Genomic DNA, 17231 nt, shown 5'->3' with positions numbered 1-17231 from the left:
AACAGAAGGAAGCTCCAACAAGTAGTTAATGTAGGAAATTTGTCACATTTAGGGTATTTGAAGCAATGTCTTTAGTATATGTAAACTGCAGCAGTCTTTGTCTATCTAGACTTATTGCATTACTATTGTGCCAATGACATTAGCAATGGTACTCTTCGATTTGTGCCAATGAAATTTGTGCCAATACTACTCTTCAATTTCTACCAATGAGTCAAACATGCACAGGGCAGATTAACATTTGTGCTGGAATATAGGCAGCCGTGGCAGTTGTGCCAATTCAAGACAAAAAACACAATAAATGGGTCAAAATACTCAACAACCAAATAAATGAAACGGTTGGAGTCAAATACAACTAGCTAGGATATAAATCAAAGACCACATCGAGTGAATTCAATTCACTTCATTGAATTCACTCCATCCAACTTCATCTAATTCACTTGCTTAATTTCCTTCAATTTTTGTTTCAATGAATCAAACTTGCCTCCAAGTTCCTTCATTTTATGTTTCAATGTATCCCTCTCTTCTTCAACCTCTTTAAGCTTCTCCTTCAAAAGCTCAACCTCTGGAGAAGGATCAATCCATTTAAAATAGCCACATCCACCCTTTTCCTACATAAAATGAAAAGAAAATTATGAACACAAATCCAAAAAAAATGGCCGAAAATCAAATTTTCAGAAATCAAATTTTCAAAAATCAAAATTTTAAAATAGCTACTCACTTTTGGCATCTTGCAACCAAAAAATCTACGACCTGGGTTGTTAACTGTTCTCGAAGTTCTTACATTACAAGAATTACCACAATTACAAATAACATTTTCATCTATAATCCCTGAATTTTGTGACATTGCTATAAAGAAGGAGAACCAAGAGAGAAATAAGAGAGAATACACACCGCAACAACTATAAATCGAGAGAGAAGAGAGAAGGAAGACATAAATTGAACAGAAAGAAGAGAGAGAAACGGGGGAGAAAGGAGGAGAAAGGAGAGAATTTGGAAAATTGGAGTTTTAGATTTGGGATTATTAACCAAAAAAGGTACGTTGGAAGTTGCCATGTAAACAACAAAACACCCCTTCACGCGTCCATTTTGCGTGCAGCACAGATGAGCTGCCATGTAGGCAAAAGGTGCTTATGTGGTACAAATTCAGAGTAATTTAGGTATTAAAATGGAACAATTGTAGGTTTAGATAGCCATGAGAAAAATGTGGTAAAATTTAGGGAACTACCTATGACTTTTGCCTTTAGTTAAACTATACTGCAGTGATGCTACGATAAAACCCTGTCCTCTCTCCCGCAAAGAGCTGCTTTATGCTTGTGTCTAGTTTCTAAAGCCAATTTGATTTCACTTGAGTAAAAATCATAACGAATTTCACAAGTTTGAATATCTAAATATTTTTCCTTATCCACAATGATCTTGCAAAAGAATAAGAATGTCATATTGAGCTTTCGATACACTTAAGAAGTAAAAAACTAGAGCTATATGCACATTACATGAATACAAATATCTCTTCCCATTGGTCAGAAAATGTTTTCCCAGAATTTATTCCATTACATAGGTCCCGAAGCAAAGTAAAACTAGCAATTTTTATCCAACAAACTATTAAAACCTGAGATTATGAAGTGACAGAAGTTCAGTACCAGCCAGACTTTACCGAAGGAAAAAATACAGGTAAACAAATACAGGTGATCTTCAACTTCTTTTACAGAGAAAAAAAAAAAAATCACTTTAGTTAATAATCTATAACAAAAAGCACACTAAGTTATCCTACAAAAAATAATGCTACCCAAGAAAATAAGCTTAACGCCATTGCCAGTTAGCAGCTGCTCTTTTTCAGCAAGATTCCGAGTAAAGCTACATTTACCTCAGAACTAGTGGCAAATTAGCACATCCAACAGTTTTTCCTGTAGGGAACCTACAATGACATTCTTTCCTGACTTCAACCCAATAAAATAGGAGATTTGGGAAAGGGTGAAGCGGAAACAGGGAGAAGGGAGCAAGAATCCCAGGTCATCTGTCTACTCACGAACGACTAAGTCCCTCAATTGGTGATCCTTTCAGCGACATGTGGACCCTGACGTCAAAAGCATGGAATACACCTTTTTGAGGCACCTGGAAGGGAGAAATTGTAGAACCCTCAAGTTGCTCCGAAAGAAAGCCTTTCCCGAAAAGCAACCCAAAAATGCTAACCAAGAAAACTACAAATCTCCTCTTATGACTTATGCGTAATACATATACAAGCTGTTTGCGGCAGCACAGGCTATGGAATTTTCAGTCGGATGCCATGCCAGATGAAGCAGTTTTGTTGTGAAATCGAATGAGTTTCCATTTGCATCAACACCTGAACTATCTGCTCCTGCAATGTGTACCACCACATGCGACAGTATAATTAAGATCAGTGGGCAAAATGTTCATGCATAAAATATTATTTACATAAAATACATGAATAAAATGTGTGAAAATGCAGACCTCTCCTGACAACACGTGTTATACTGCTGCTCAGGGACCTGGAAGGCCTTGAAGGAGTCTGGACTTGCCTTCTGGAGGAGCAGAATCAAAGTCATCAGACTAAGGCATATTACAACACACTCAAAATGTGTTTACATGCCAAAAGTATTTTGATTATGTACCTCATAGGGTTTTTGCTTGCTTCCAAGGTAGTTGCTTCAGTGCTCCCCGCAGCACAACCAAACACGCGGAAAAGATTGCTGATATGATAGTAATCATTTGTTGAAAATGAAGAAGAGGTGGAGATATAATATGTAAAACAAAAGCTGAAAAGAAATTCTACAGACCTGTAAGATCCCGTTGCTACTCGCGTACCATCACCACTAAGGCAACACTCGAATTTATCAAAGATGGAATCATTCTCGTATAAGTCACAAAGCTGCAGACGATGGAAAATGCATTGCTGATCAGCTCAACATGCAAAAGGATAACCAAGTTCACATAACACCCTGATGGCAAGAGTAATTCACCTTTGGTCTTAAATATTCATGAACCTGGAATGTTGAAACTGGACCAGAATCCATGTTTATGTCCCATAGCTGAAAAAGTGAAGCTTTGTTCAGTAACAAAAGGAACAATTCTTTTGTTGGCAGACAACATGGAAAGAATATAAACTTCCTATATCGCGCTGGAAAAAACTAGACCTAGCATGAATTTGGAAGTTCGAGTTGTGCCGAGAGAGAGAGTCTGTATGTCCGAGTAGGTGTGCTACATGCGCACAAACAGCAGAGACTGCTTTTAAGAGGGTGTTCAGATTGCCTTAAAACTAGTCAAACGAGCTTAAAAGCATTTTTTTGGCTAGTTTAGTGTTTGCAAAACATCAAAATTGTTTTTGTCAAGTGCTTTTAAACCAAAATAACCTATTGTTTAAAATAAACCTCATTCAACGCTCCCCTTTTTATGCAGTAAACATTTACTTATCAAAAAGTAAAAATACAGGCGGAGTAGTTCCTAAGATAAGACAAACCATAAAGATTAAACCCTAATTCAATTCTTCAATGTGCAATGACTCCACAAAACCAGCCAATTGTATCTATGGAAGAAGCGGAAGAACAGAAAAACATCCACCAGAAATGAGCGGAAGAACAGAAAAACATCCACCAGGACGTAATTCAATCTCTCCGGAAACCCCAGAGACATTCATTTAAATTAGTACCCCAAGAAAACCTCCAAAAGCACAGAGTATATTTGCATTTTAAATGCAATTGAAGTTTTGTGGAGTTTTAATCATGAGTATGTGATAAATAAAGAGTGGATGGCTAAAAAAAACCACAAAACTATCATTGTTTCGCAAGTATCAAACTTGAACTACTGGGTGTTTCTGTTACTGCCGAACTATAATTTTTTGAACATTAAACCCCCGAAGGAACAGATAGCAAAGAGTTTGTAACGACTTTCTGAATGACACATTTGGAGATGAGAAAATGATGCCATGCTGGTTTTAACGGCTAATTAAGCTGAAGATTAATATTTTTTACAGTTTTATTATTTTTCCTCTTCTTTATTTCCTATATATTCTTTAGTTATTCTTCATCTTCTTTAACCGAATTGATCCGGATTTGTGTATTTGGGTTTCATCTTGATTTACTTATCCCTTTCTTCTTCCATTTTTCCCCATATTATTGAAAGAACACCTTCTTCAACACTCCATTCCTTGATTTCATATCTTCTTGAAAAACAAGGTTGTGGGCAGCCCACTCAAACCTAGGAAAATACTAATTTTTGAAAGAAAAACCCCTAATTGAAACCCCTCCAAAAGAAGGTCCTACTTTTTTGACAATCCCTAATTTCAACCAAAAAAAAAAAAAAAAAAAAGGCCGGGGAGAGAGAGGGAGAGAGAATACAGTAAAGAGCTAGTGTTCTTCAACCTTACGGCAAAACCAACGACCAATCCCTTTCTTTTTTTGGTTTTTGGTTCTTTTATTTGGGTTTTCACTTTTAATAATTAACTAGTTTATCTGATTTTCTGTATTAACTTTAATGAAGTTTTCATTTGAACTGAAAATATAATGCCACGTGTAGGCCACTAGGTGCATTGAACAATATTCTTCCGGGGGTTTTTAACCTTCAAAAAATATAGTTCAGGGGGTAACAGAAACATCGATAGTTTAAGTTTAAAACTTGCAAAACAGTGATATTGCACCACTTGGTACATTTTTTTTTAAGCATATAGGAGCATGAAATACACGCACCAACAAATATTGAGCCGGGGGAGGGGGGGTAACCCTATAAAGTTATAGTTCGGGGGTAATGGAAACAAGGATAGTTTGTGTATGAAATTTGCAAAAAAGTGATAGCTTGGAAAGGGGGGGGGGGGGGTTGTTTAGCCATTAACTCATTAATCACTAATGAAACCCCAAAACAGCTGCGGGTAATGTGTCCAAGGAAGAACGGACATGACCCATTCTTACATCACCTTCTCAGCACTCGGTTTCACATATGCACCTTTTACAGAATAAGGCATGCCCTTCTACTGATTTAATAATATGAACGTGAAGTACAAAAAAATTATGATGTGCGCCTCTCCAATCAAGCAACTGAAATATGCAGATCCAGCATAGACAACCAAAATAAACCAACCTTAAGGGTCATGTAGTCACGACTAAGTATGTATCTTCCATCCTTCGCAAATTTAATATCTGAAATTGAAGCAATTATCTCAGTGAAAAAAGATCTTGAACCAGGTGCTTCCTGTTCCTCAAACCTGCATACAGGGAACGCCAGAATTCCCAATTTATTAAAGTTATGAGAAAGTAATTCAAAATACAAACTTTGAACTTCAAAAATACATTTCCAGTGTTCCCCGCTGATAACACCTACATCTTCCCGGATATTATCATGTACAGTTAAGAGTTTGCTTCAATGTAGAGACAACATAAGAAGAAAAAAAAAATGAGAACAGAAATAATAAAAGCTACTAATGCGATACTCACAATTTAGAATGTGAATCGCACAAAGCTGACTGCCGCAAATCTATTAGACGAACTGATCCTTTTGAACTACTATAAGCTAATGTGTTACAATGTGTAGGATGGAATTCTGCTGAAGTTATCACCTCTGCAGTATCAAAAAGTATCTAGTTAAAGCTTAGTATCTATCGGAAAGCACAAACATATTTTATAGTAGTAAAAGTCGGGGTGGGGGGGCTATGACCTAAATTGAAATCATTGCACGAAAAATGTACCAGTAAGATCTTCCATGTTTGTTGGCTTGACATCGACAATATTGAAACTTTGATTACTTATTTCCAAGTTCCAAAGGTTTATTCGAAGATCATCAGCTGATATGAACGTTTCGCCATCACTAAGTGGAAAAGAGGAGAGAAATTTTCATAAGCTCTCATAGACTAGAACTCAAAAGATGGTGAAGCATATTTACAACTGTAACCAGGATCTTCACCTGTTATTTGATATAGAATTAATATGGTAGTCATGAGCATGTGCATACACTCTTCTACACCTTGCAAGAAGGCTGGTCTCGTTGCTCGTCACCTAAAGTTCACATAATGCAAGATTTAAAAAGAGATTCAAGTCAAATTTATCAAACAACATTTGTCCTAGGGAGGATGAAGCAGGCTACATTCATTGGAAATTCCTAATACCCTCGAAGAAAAAATTCAAGGCACAAGTCAGGTGAATGTTTAGATAATCCAAGCCTGACATGTCAAGGATAATAGCACCCAAGTGCCGGCCAATATTCATGCAAGCTCATAGTGGCATGTACAAGTCATGTAAAGGCATATGCAGATAAAGGCTAGCTTGTATGTTCAATTCGAACTTTTAATGAATAGACATATACACAAATACCTAGTCTTTCTGTTGCACTCGGCCTCAAATGTTAAAAGAAACTTATTAACTAAGTCACACTGTTACAGACATAGTACAAAATATCTTTCAAACGACCAGGATTATAAAATGATCATATACATCAATCCACTTGAACTGCAGTTCAACTTTTTATCTAAACTACTGCAGTCCCCAACATGTATTTTATAAAACTGAACAAATCGTTTTTGACAGGTAAGATTAGATAGAGTTCAAAGAAATCAAAGGGCACAAGTGCACATCAGCGATAGGCTATAGATTGACAAACGTGACATATCATCAACATCATAAACAAACATAACATAATAGGTTAAGCAAGAACAGCTACCACAGGCAGACGTAGTGAGGAAATCCCTTCAGGTGGAAATGACAAATCATTGCTCAAACAACTGTAAGCTTTATCTCCATAGCCCCCATTTGCAAGACACTGCTTTGGGCTGGAACATAAACTCGAACTGGCTACACTGCCATTTCCAGCAGCTTTGGAATAGTCAATATTCATTTCAGATATTTTCTTTACTTTCTTCTCTTGGACCTGAAATATTAAGGCAAAAGCAATTTGAAAGGAAATCAAGTAAATTGATACGCAGCCATGACATAAGATAGCCACATTCAGAAGTAGATAGTTTAAGAAATACATCATATCTTGACTATTACAAATGGAAGAGTTGATACATGGCTGATATAAAACTATGAGACAAAAAGATGTTTTGCAAGCAGTTCGTGCAAACTGTTCAATCGCATTCCAACCAAAAAACAAATTCATATCCAGTATCAACATCCATTTACCACAACAATACCACAACGTTTAAAGAGGAGATCATGTCACACTACAACCTTGAAATAACTATTAATATCGCTCCCCAATAAAGCGGTTGCATCTCTGAGCTGGTATTTCCTCTCTTTTGTAATTTATGCATCTTGATACTTTTGTTAATAATAATCTACTTCATAAAAAACTGTTATGTATCTTAAGCCTATGAAAATAATTTAGAAAAGATTAGAACTCATTTTTATTTAACTAAATAAACTGTGCAAGCAACCAATCTTCCACATTGCATTTTTTATGGGTCAATCATCTAAAAATGCATTATTACCCCAAAGAATCAATGGAGAAGCGAGTCAAAAAAATAACTTACCTTCCAATACTTAATAGTTTTGTCATTAGTAGATAGAAGAAAGAGGGCACCATTTGCTGTTTGACACCACCGGATCTTGTTGATTTTCTCCTCAATCTCCAAACTCTTTAAATAATCAAACTGAATGGAAAGATACGGCAGAAGAAATTATACTTCTTTTTGAAGCCATAAAAAGGCAGAAAGCACAGCAGATGGAGGAATGCGGCATAGCATAGAGGCCGAGGCAATCAATCCTAAGTCTATAGTTGCATCTTGATAGAGGATCAGGCAGCTCAAAGGAAGGACCCTTTCTTTCCAAAAGTCATGAAGGTAGAACAATAACATCATCCTGATGTTCTTTTGTATGTTTGTTTCCAGGAAAGTTCATCATTCATGAGTTCCTAGAGAGAAATTACACCACAAAAGAAGGATCGGGAGAAAAGGAAGTGCAAAGAGCAGAGAAGAGGTGCGTACCTCAGGCTCGTGGCTTTGAAATTCTGTCTTGTAGCGGAACTCTGGATGCCGACCAACTGGATAGTCCACTCTCTCTAACTCTCGTTGACTTCCACCATGCTAATGAAAACAATGCACACAAAATACATGATCATGAAAACAATCAATTTTATAGTAATTAAATATTCTAAAAGTAAACAGAAGAAACCTACCTCCTTGGTATCGGTCCTTTCAAATAATACCACCCTACCCCCACGATCCCCAGTGGCAAGATGGTCACCAGTTCTATCAAACTCAATGGCTGAGATTATATCAACTGCATTCACGAAGACAAATATATACATCATGAGAGTCAAAGAAGGGGGTCATAAAGCATCTAAATATAGTGAGCCTTCCACAACTGTGGAACCCTGTATAAATTCAAGAACATTAATTGATTTCTAATTCATTTTTTTATATGAGCCATCTACATATCGTCCAGCTTACGGAGGACATAACCTTAGATAGGAGGTTATGGAGGACACGGATTAGGGTAGAATGTTAGTAGGTAGGTAGCATCGTTCTACTTATTCTTCATACTAGTAGTAAGTGTTGTCAAAGGCGCGCTTAAGCCCTGAAACGAGGCTCAAAACATGTTGAGCGCTTCGCCTCGCTTTATGTGCGCTTCAGTGTCATCATCAAGGCTCTAAGACAACTTTTCCTTGCCAATGAGCCTCTCTTGAAGAGATGACACTAGATAATTGATATTTCACTTTATTGTTATGTTTTTACAATTTGTTTGTCCATATATTTGTTATTCATGCTTATTATTATTAGCCTTGGGCTAAACATATATATGTTTTTTATTTTTGCACCATTGCGCCTTTTTTCATTAAATCCCACGCATTATTTGTGCTTTGCGCTTAAAGCCCCCGCTGACCTTGGAGCTTTTTTGCGCTTTGCACTTTTCGCTTTTGATAGCACTGGTAGTGATAGTATTACTCTTGTAGTTTGTTGTTCTTTGATTTCTGTAAGTATCTGTTGTTTTCTTGAGCTTTGAACATGGCATGTAGGACATTTTGAATTAAAGAATTACTAAATATAGAAAGTGGCACTCTTTTTTAAGAGACTAAAAGGAAAATATGACGCCTATATTGGAACAGAGGAAGTAAGAACTACAGTGAATCTGAATTTGGTGTTGCCACAGACATGGCTATCCAGAAAGCCACACATACTATAAGCACATATTATAGATGAACAAGGTTGTAGACACAAAAAGAAGACGACCACGAGTCAAGAAAACTAATTTCATGTACAAGGAATTCTTTGACTTGCGGTCGGTATTGATATTTAACACTCTTTGGAAAACCTCAACAATCTGTTTAGTATTCATACCTCCTTTAATAGCAGTGACCACAGTCTCCATATTTGTAACCAATAAAACCATGAGGCAAAAGAGAAGGAAGAAAATGTAAACAAATAAAACCATCTTTAAGTGCAATTTAAATTTTAGTAGATGGACTTGGATGACACTATTCTATGAAAAGAATCTATTAGTTCACAAGTAAAATCCTAAATTCAATTTCATCCTCCAGCAGACTATAATTCAAGCCTCGTCTAAGCAAATTAGCAATAACACATCAATTAAAACCAACTTCCTAAGAGCTTGTACTTCATGTGGTTTTAGTACTAATACATAATTGAATTACATTAATCAATTGAATTACATTAATCCTACGCCCTATTTTAGCCTTACAGTGAAGGTCATACCTTCATACTGATACTAGTCCTTTGGCAATAAAATCAGAAATTTTCTACACGAGCAATTATAGAGAGCAAGAAGCATTCAGCCTTTCCTACTTGGCCGGGAGCCTTCTTCAACCTAGTTCACAGTTGGACAACCTTAACTTTAGCACTCTAGTTTGGTGAGAAGTACTTATGCGGGAGCCTATATAACATGCTACAATACTCCACTGAACAAATTTTAAGTGCTTCTTGTGAAAAGGATAATCTTATTTACAGCAGAACAGAAAACCCAAATCTTCTTCACAAATCGTGCAGCTTATAATGAATAACTTGGCCTACTCAAGCCTACATCCCCACGGAAATCTTGAGTCTTTTCACAAGTCACACAAGGTGTTAGTCCGACCTTGACCATTATCGGTCCCGACTCCAACTCCCACCTTAGACAATACAAATTGGTTTCCAAGCATCCTTTTTTCACAACATCCCTCTCAATCTCAAGAAGCTCAAGGCATGGAACTATAGAATGTCCAGTGAACGTCAATAACGGCCTTTGCCAAAATAGAAGTAGGAAGTAACATTACATACAAATGCACAAAGAAAATCTAGTATCGCATAGAGACTTATAGCCTGTTTGGCCAAGCTTGTAAAATCAACTTATTTTGAAAAGTGCTTTTTCAAAAGTACTTTCCAAAAAAGTGCTTTTAGTGAGAAGCAGTCTGTATTTGGCCAAATAATTTGAAAAGCACTTTCGAGTAGTAGTTAATGTTTGGCCAAACTTTTAGAAAGTGCTTCTTAGTGTATTTTCTCAAAAGTGCTTTTCATAGAAGTGCTTTTGGGGAAAAGCTACTTTTTTAGCTTCTGAAAAACATCTTCTGCTACTCTCCAAAAACACTTATTTTCTCCTAAAAGCTTGTCAAACACCTAAAAAGGGCAACCCGGTGCACTAATCTCCCACTATGTGCGGGGTCCGGGGAAAGGCCGGACCATAAAGGTCTAATATACGCAGCCTTACCCTGCATTTCTGCAAGAGATTATTTCCACGGCTCGAACCCGTGACCTCCTAGTCACAAGACAACAACTTTACCAGTTACGCCAAGGCTCCCCTTCCTTGGCCAAACAACTCGCTTTTTAAAAATAAGCACTTTTCAGAAGAAAAAAAAAAAACACTTTTGCCCTCCCAAAAGCTTGGCCAAACAAGCAATTACACCCTTATGATACACATTTGAGTAGACATGCTTCAACACATTTGCTCTATAGCAATACATGACCAAAATTAACATTTCATCTGATGCTTGCGAGTAAAGTCCACAAAAGAATACACAACACACTACAGTTCCATATACTTGTTACACTTCACTTCCATACTGTTCATACAGTCAATTGACCAAATCAATCAATCAGATCCAGTATCGAAAAAAGCAACAGATTCGTCCTACTCGCAATTTAATAACTTCAATTTCTCGCAAATTAAGCAAATAAAACACCACGAAAACCCTAATTGACAATAAAATAAAATTCATTTTTTTTTCAATTCTTGTCCTACTTGCAATTTAATAACTTAAATTCCTCACAAATTAACCAAATAAAACATCAATATCCCATACGAAAACCCTAATTAATTACACTATCACAAAAATGAGCATGGATCCAGTGTTCGCGGTAACAGGATTACCTTCCTGTACTTCTTCGCCAGCTGTCCGTTCACCAAAAACCTGTGAAAATTTCCACTCTAACGGACCCGCCGTAACTTCTCCACCACCTTTCATCGAATTTCTTTTCTATTTTCTTCTTCCCAATAAATAAATCAAATAAATAAGTGAAAAAAAAATCGCCGATCAAATCGAAGATTCTAGAATAGAAGGACAAAATGGTCAATTCATGAGAAGCGATCGCCGGTAGAAGGTTCTAGAGGAATCGCCGATGTGTCAGAAGAAGAAGAAGATCGGAAAAGGTTCAAAGAAGAAGAACATGTTGGATTCAGATTCATCAACCATTATAAAACGACGACGTATATATATATATATATGCGCCTTAAACACAGATTGAGATTTGAGATTCTCTCTCTAATGGAGTAGTAGTGAACCGTTTTTTGCCATCGGAATAACAAATATGCATTCTTTTTTCTCTATCTTCTATCTATAATAATGAGAAAATCACAAAAATGGTCCCTTATGTTCGACAATAAGCTCAAAATAGTCCCGGACAGTTTGGATCCTTTAGAAAAATATGTCTACTAAAAAAAAAATAGGTAGACTTTTTCTTAAAGTCACGTGACATTTTTCTTAATTAAAAAATAACTTAAATGATTTAAAAAAAATCATCAGCAAAAATGGTATATATGCACAATTTTATAATGGCAGGGATATATTTGCATCATTTTATAATGACAGGGGTATATATACTCCACTTTTGTAACGAGGGGTATAAATCTGAAGTATATCGGACCTTTGCCCAATATTTATTTATGGTCAATTTTTGAAAGTGTCCTCATTTGCAGTTTTGTTGTTGCATTTAAAGTGAATAACAAAATATATGTAAAATGTATCAAAATATATTTTAATCTTGTTGTAATTTTTTTTCCCACTAACTAAAATTTTTTTGTCAAATCTAACCGTTTGTTGTTGCATTTGGTGTATAGATAAATACTTTTTTGTCAAATCTAACCGACAAAGTTCAATAAATATTTGATGGAGACTAAAAGTGTTAATTTTTGATAAACTTAAAAGACCAAAACAGTTAAGTGCATACTTAGGGGATTATTTTCAACATACCCTCAAACATAAGGGACCATTTTTGTCATTTTATCTACGTAATACTTCTCTCTCTCTCTCTCTTCATTTTATATTTTTGCAGAAGCCATGTTAATCTTACATGTGGTGATATAATTTGGTGAAATAGTATTTTTAATTGGTTGAAGTTCTATCAATTGTATAAGTGGCCATGATGGGGAGGTGAGAATAGTGAAAAGACAAAAAGAAAAAAGAAAAAAAGGAAAAAAGAGTAATTGGGAAATCATGTTATTGAAGTTCAGTACACGACCGGGCATTGTTTAGGAGGACACGAAGATAAAGGCGGTCTGAATTATTGAATTGACGTTTATGTCCCCGGCTTTATCTGCTTAACAAAGAGTAAGAGCCTATTTGGCCTACCGGTTTTTTGAATATTTAAAGCGTTTGGTCAATTAGTAAAAGTGATTTTAAGTAAAAGCAAAAATAATTTTCCGCAGTTGGGGTTTCTTGAAAAAAGCAGAAGTAGAATTTTTTTTCTTTCAAGATCAAAATATCCCTACTATAAATACATATTTACCAGGTATATCCCTCTTTAATTCATTAATTTGTAATTAATAATTCTTTGTGTTGAACTTTAGCTTTTGGAATGATTTTGAAATTTATTTTATTTTTTAGTATATTTAAATCATCGTGTTGATATTATATTAATATTAATATTTTTTTAATTTATCTATGTATTATATTAGTTGAAATTTTAACATATACTTTTAAATTTTAATTAAACAAAAGTAAAAACTTAATTAGCGTGTTTCATAATAGATATTTAAAATAATTTCTTTCTGTAAATCTTGATAGTAAGCATTCATTGATACTTGTCTTTTTTCGTAATTTGATACTTAAAAACACTTTTTTAAGTTAAGATTTTTAAACACAATCGCTTTATTAAAGAAAATCACACTTTTCAAATGAAAGCCTAGCACAAAGCGCTAAAACAAAAAGATTACTATTTTGAATAGCACTTTTTTAAAAAAACACTTATCAAAAATGCAGCTTTAAGCTATGCCAAACAAGCCTCTAAATCACATTCAACATTAATTTCAAGACATCTCTTATATTAAAACTACTATATAGCGAAGACCAATTTTCAAAGACGAGCCCAACATGGCGATTACAAATTTCAATTCATAGATGAACTTTGCAGAACTAATATGAAAATTTTGTTAATTTTTCTTTGCACTATAAGCGAAAAGAGTTTCCTTCATATTTTCTCAGGGGTTAATATTATTTTTGGTCTCTTAGTACATCTCGAATTTAATACTTGTGATACCTATCTGAGTACATTGAAATGCATGTTTTCGACCTTTGATGTAGGAAATATGACATATTTAAACTATTTTACATCTATATTATATTACTGTCAAATATAGAGCAACAATACAAGTTTAACATAATACATAGATAAATTAAGTGGCAGAACAAATAACAATCATGGTAAAATTGCGATATCACAAGCAAAAAAATCAAACTACACTCTTTTCGATTGGATTGTGTCACGACCCAACCCCGTGGGTCCGTGGATTTGTGTCCCTACTTGGACACCCATACGTACCTACCCAACGTATCCGACATGCCAAATAGCTAATCCGTTTAACATACATAAATCCAATACACATAAGGTGCATCGCACGAACATACATATACATATACATACCGAAAATTATACGAAGCTTTTCGTTATTATTATAACGATTAATCGAGTTTATATCCACACACTTACCCGAACAAGTGATAACCCACACCCTACGTACATATCTTGGACTTTCAACATACGACATCGTAATCGTAAGGGGGGAAACGAAAGGGGACGGGGGCCCCCGCCCCCCCCCGGGCCCAATATAGGGAAACAAGGAACCGAAAAATATATCCCAAAAGTATCACCCCGGACGGGGGGAAGTTTTAAAAAAATATCCTAAATCGCGGGGCCCGGGTCGGCGCCGGGAAAAAAAGGGCCCCCGGGGGCGGGGGGGCCCAAGATAAGGGGGGCCCGGGTGAAAATTAAACAAAAATTAAAAAATTAAAACCCCGGATATGTAAAATAATTTAACAAAACCGGGAAAAGGGGGGGCCCCGGCCCAAACCGAATGGGACCCGTGGCGGTTTATTACCGTAGGGAACTTCTGGGGAAATACGGATGCAAAAAATTTATGCGAAGGGGGTAGTAATGCGAAAAAAATTGAAAAACCGGTCCAAATGGGAAATACGGGAAGAACGAGAATCCCACCAGGTCATAATCATATCGGAAATGTAAATGGGATCCCGCCACTCAAGAACCCCGGGCCCTTTTAAAAATGGGACGTGTAACAGTAACCCCTCGTAAGACGGACGCGGGATGTATTGCACCGTATCAAATGCCATCCTCGGCCGCCATCCCCATAATATCACATAATCGATCATAATCACAATCGATCCGAATCGTATACAGACATCCCCGCCCGCACAATCCGAGGGACGCGGTGAATAATGCAGCCGAGGTGCACGAATCACGTAACTCGGCCCGGCGCAGCCCGGCAGAAGTTGAGACATCCACTAATGATCCTACGAGAAACCATATACATACCGTACCGACATACGTACGTAATCAAACCGAAGTAATTGAAGATAAGCGATCGTAATAGCGGATCATACGTACCGTAGTATCCGTAATCGTACTCGTAGGTCGCAATAATATTCGTACCAGAAGACAGCCATAATGCTCATTAGTTAGTTGGGATTTAACATAATTAAGAGTTATCTACGAAAAAAACGTATTTAAACAGATCGATTTGGACCTTACCGGGAGTTTCGAGGGTATTGTGGGCCCACCTCGGACCCAATCATAGTACAATACATAAACCAGGATAATAACCTTGAGGAGTCGTTCATAATCAACTTAGGGTGTTTTGACTCCATTTATGGAAATTACATACTTATAGATCAATCTTAGAAGAAATTGTCAATTCATCAATTTGATTTTGCGCTAATTAATCTCGGAATTCTCATGGGTAGCAAGGGTCATCGAGGCTCGGGCAAACACAATTCGTTAGACTCGAGAACATGCCATAGAAAGATAGGAAGGCTTTACATACCCGGATTACGCCTACGCTCCTCAAATCTCCGTTCCCGTTTCGTCCAAATCGTAAATGGTCATTCTTACCACTACTATTCACGCAAACTAATATTTCAACTGTTATCTTGCTTTACGAAATTTCGTTACAAAGACTTCCCTTATACATACCACACCCCGAGACTTAGCTCGGCTCAATTAACCAACAACAAGCCAACAACAACATCAATAACAACAACAATCAAATACAATATGCTTACTTTCCAACATAATGCCATAATTCTTATTTCAACTTCATACTTTCAAATCAATACTAACTCAACCCATCAAACCTTCCTAATGTTCTAAGAATCATAACGACACAACTAAAATATCAAGCAAGCCAATTCATTTTTTATTCCCAACCTTTCCATAACTCTCGCCAACATACACATTTCCAACTTCAATTCAATTTATTCAACTTCCATCTCCAATATGAATTTCATCATAACTACAACTAGAACACAACATAAAATCCAACACATCTTCAATACACAACCATGCACATGCACGGCTATATATATACACACATACATTTTTTCACTCCATAATTCACAACATACAAATTCTTCATACTTCTCATATATTTCTTAAGGCCATGACAACATAATCAACATACTTACAAGTTTAACAATTTCGTTCATACACTACCATATGCCACGGCCAACACACAAACACACACCATGCATACAACACTTCCATAATTCTCATATACTCCACACATACTACAACACATACATAATTCTCCCAAATAAAAACAAGAATCCTAACACCTTTCCAAATTTCTTCTCCTTGCCAAGACAAACACTCCCTTGACTTGAAAATTATACTAACTTGTAAAGTCCTTGGAGCTTAGTAACAATCCCACAAGAATTTGAATTGAATCAAAGGATTGAACTCCAAGAATTTTTTTTCTTCTTTTTCTTTCTCTCTTTTCTCTCAAACCCGGGCCTCTCTTTTTTTTTTCTCTCAATTTCTTTTGATTTTTCTTGAAATCTCTAGAGATGTCTTGTATATATAATCGCCCCTTAATTTAGCACATGCATGGCACATGGCAAATTAATTAAATTGGGTTCGGGGCTTGGCCATATGGCCCACCCTCCAAAAAAAATGGGCCTCAAGTTCTTATATTTTTTTGAGCCCAATAAGTCATGAATCATATTTTAGAATTTGAAACAAATTTTCAAAATTCCAATTTTGCCCTTAGGCAACCTAAATGTTTCCACATTCAAATCTCCATAATTGCCACACACTTACTAAGAAAAATTCAAACATGGCCTCTTTTCTCATAAATCACAATTATTTCGAATTTTCCGATTATGCGGAAAAGCGGGATATAACAGATTGAAGGTCAATATGTTTAATCAAATATCACAATAATGGAATAAAAGTTTATCAATAATTGTTATACCCTCGTAGTTTTGTGCGTTGAAATTAGTTAGGTGTTTGAAGTTGTCCTAATCATAGTAGAAACGGAGTTATCTTCAGGATATATAAGATTATATGTTCCTATCTTATGGCTATGGGGGTTTAAGTTCGCTGAAATAAGCTTATGAAAGGGATTGATAACAAGTGAATAAGGAGATTAAGTTTGTCGGAACTTTGGGAAAACTTGGCAAAATTTTGGGCGATTTTGGTCCAACTTGGAGAGATATATCTACTAGATATATTAGGAGTTTTGGTGTGTTTTTAAATAAATTAAAGTTCATTGAGTCTAGTTTCCAAGAAAAAACCG

At 36.0% G+C, this 17231-nt stretch overlaps 2 protein-coding genes across 3 annotated transcripts; both read right to left on the bottom strand.

The window, feature by feature from the left end:
• Positions 1-428: 428 nt before the first annotated feature.
• LOC132039442 (uncharacterized) lies at positions 429-1240 on the bottom strand. The gene is made up of 2 exons (XM_059429925.1): positions 719-1240; positions 429-608 (listed from the first exon to the last, which is right to left on the bottom strand). Exons 1-2 carry the CDS (start codon positions 842-844, stop codon positions 429-431), a joined length of 306 nt encoding a protein of 101 aa, XP_059285908.1. The 5' UTR covers positions 845-1240.
• Positions 1241-1491: 251 nt separating this feature from the next.
• On the bottom strand, positions 1492-11744 carry LOC132040993 (serine/threonine protein phosphatase 2A 55 kDa regulatory subunit B beta isoform-like). 2 transcript variants are annotated; one of them, XM_059431708.1, is made up of 14 exons: positions 11298-11744; positions 8113-8216; positions 7922-8020; positions 7469-7588; positions 6658-6864; positions 5905-5996; positions 5690-5808; positions 5439-5562; positions 5086-5209; positions 2976-3044; positions 2793-2884; positions 2628-2705; positions 2467-2534; positions 1492-2353 (listed from the first exon to the last, which is right to left on the bottom strand). In XM_059431708.1, exons 1-14 carry the CDS (start codon positions 11389-11391, stop codon positions 2217-2219), a joined length of 1527 nt encoding a protein of 508 aa, XP_059287691.1. In that variant the 5' UTR covers positions 11392-11744; the 3' UTR covers positions 1492-2216. The 2 variants fall into 2 exon arrangements, with proteins under 2 accessions (XP_059287691.1, XP_059287690.1); XM_059431707.1 differs by having other exon boundaries at positions 2467-2537; positions 11298-11742.
• Positions 11745-17231: the final 5487 nt, after the last annotated feature.

The sequence above is a fragment of the Lycium ferocissimum genome, chromosome 12 (genome assembly GCF_029784015.1).
Source record: "Lycium ferocissimum isolate CSIRO_LF1 chromosome 12, AGI_CSIRO_Lferr_CH_V1, whole genome shotgun sequence".
Classification (NCBI taxonomy): Eukaryota; Viridiplantae; Streptophyta; class Magnoliopsida; order Solanales; family Solanaceae; genus Lycium; species Lycium ferocissimum.
The sequence above is the reverse complement of the archived record's forward strand: the minus strand, read 5'-3'. Positions and strand labels throughout refer to the sequence as shown.

What these genes read in the sequence shown, in the direction of transcription:
- LOC132039442 (XM_059429925.1), bottom strand. Translation starts at nt 844, where the DNA reads ATGTCACAAAATTCAGGGATTATAGATGAAAATGTTATTTGTAATTGT. An exon ending in TTGGTTGCAAGATGCCAAAA is followed by an intron (nt 609 to 718) that starts GTGAGTAGCTAT and finishes CATTTTATGTAG; the next exon opens with GAAAAGGGTGGATGTGGCTA.
- LOC132040993 (XM_059431707.1), bottom strand. Translation starts at nt 11,391, where the DNA reads ATGAAAGGTGGTGGAGAAGTTACGGCGGGTCCGTTAGAGTGGAAATTT. An exon ending in AATTCTATATCAAATAACAG is followed by an intron (nt 5,809 to 5,904) that starts GTGAAGATCCTG and finishes TTTTCCACTTAG; the next exon opens with TGATGGCGAAACGTTCATAT. An exon ending in TGCGATTCACATTCTAAATT is followed by an intron (nt 5,210 to 5,438) that starts GTGAGTATCGCA and finishes CCCTGTATGCAG; the next exon opens with GTTTGAGGAACAGGAAGCAC.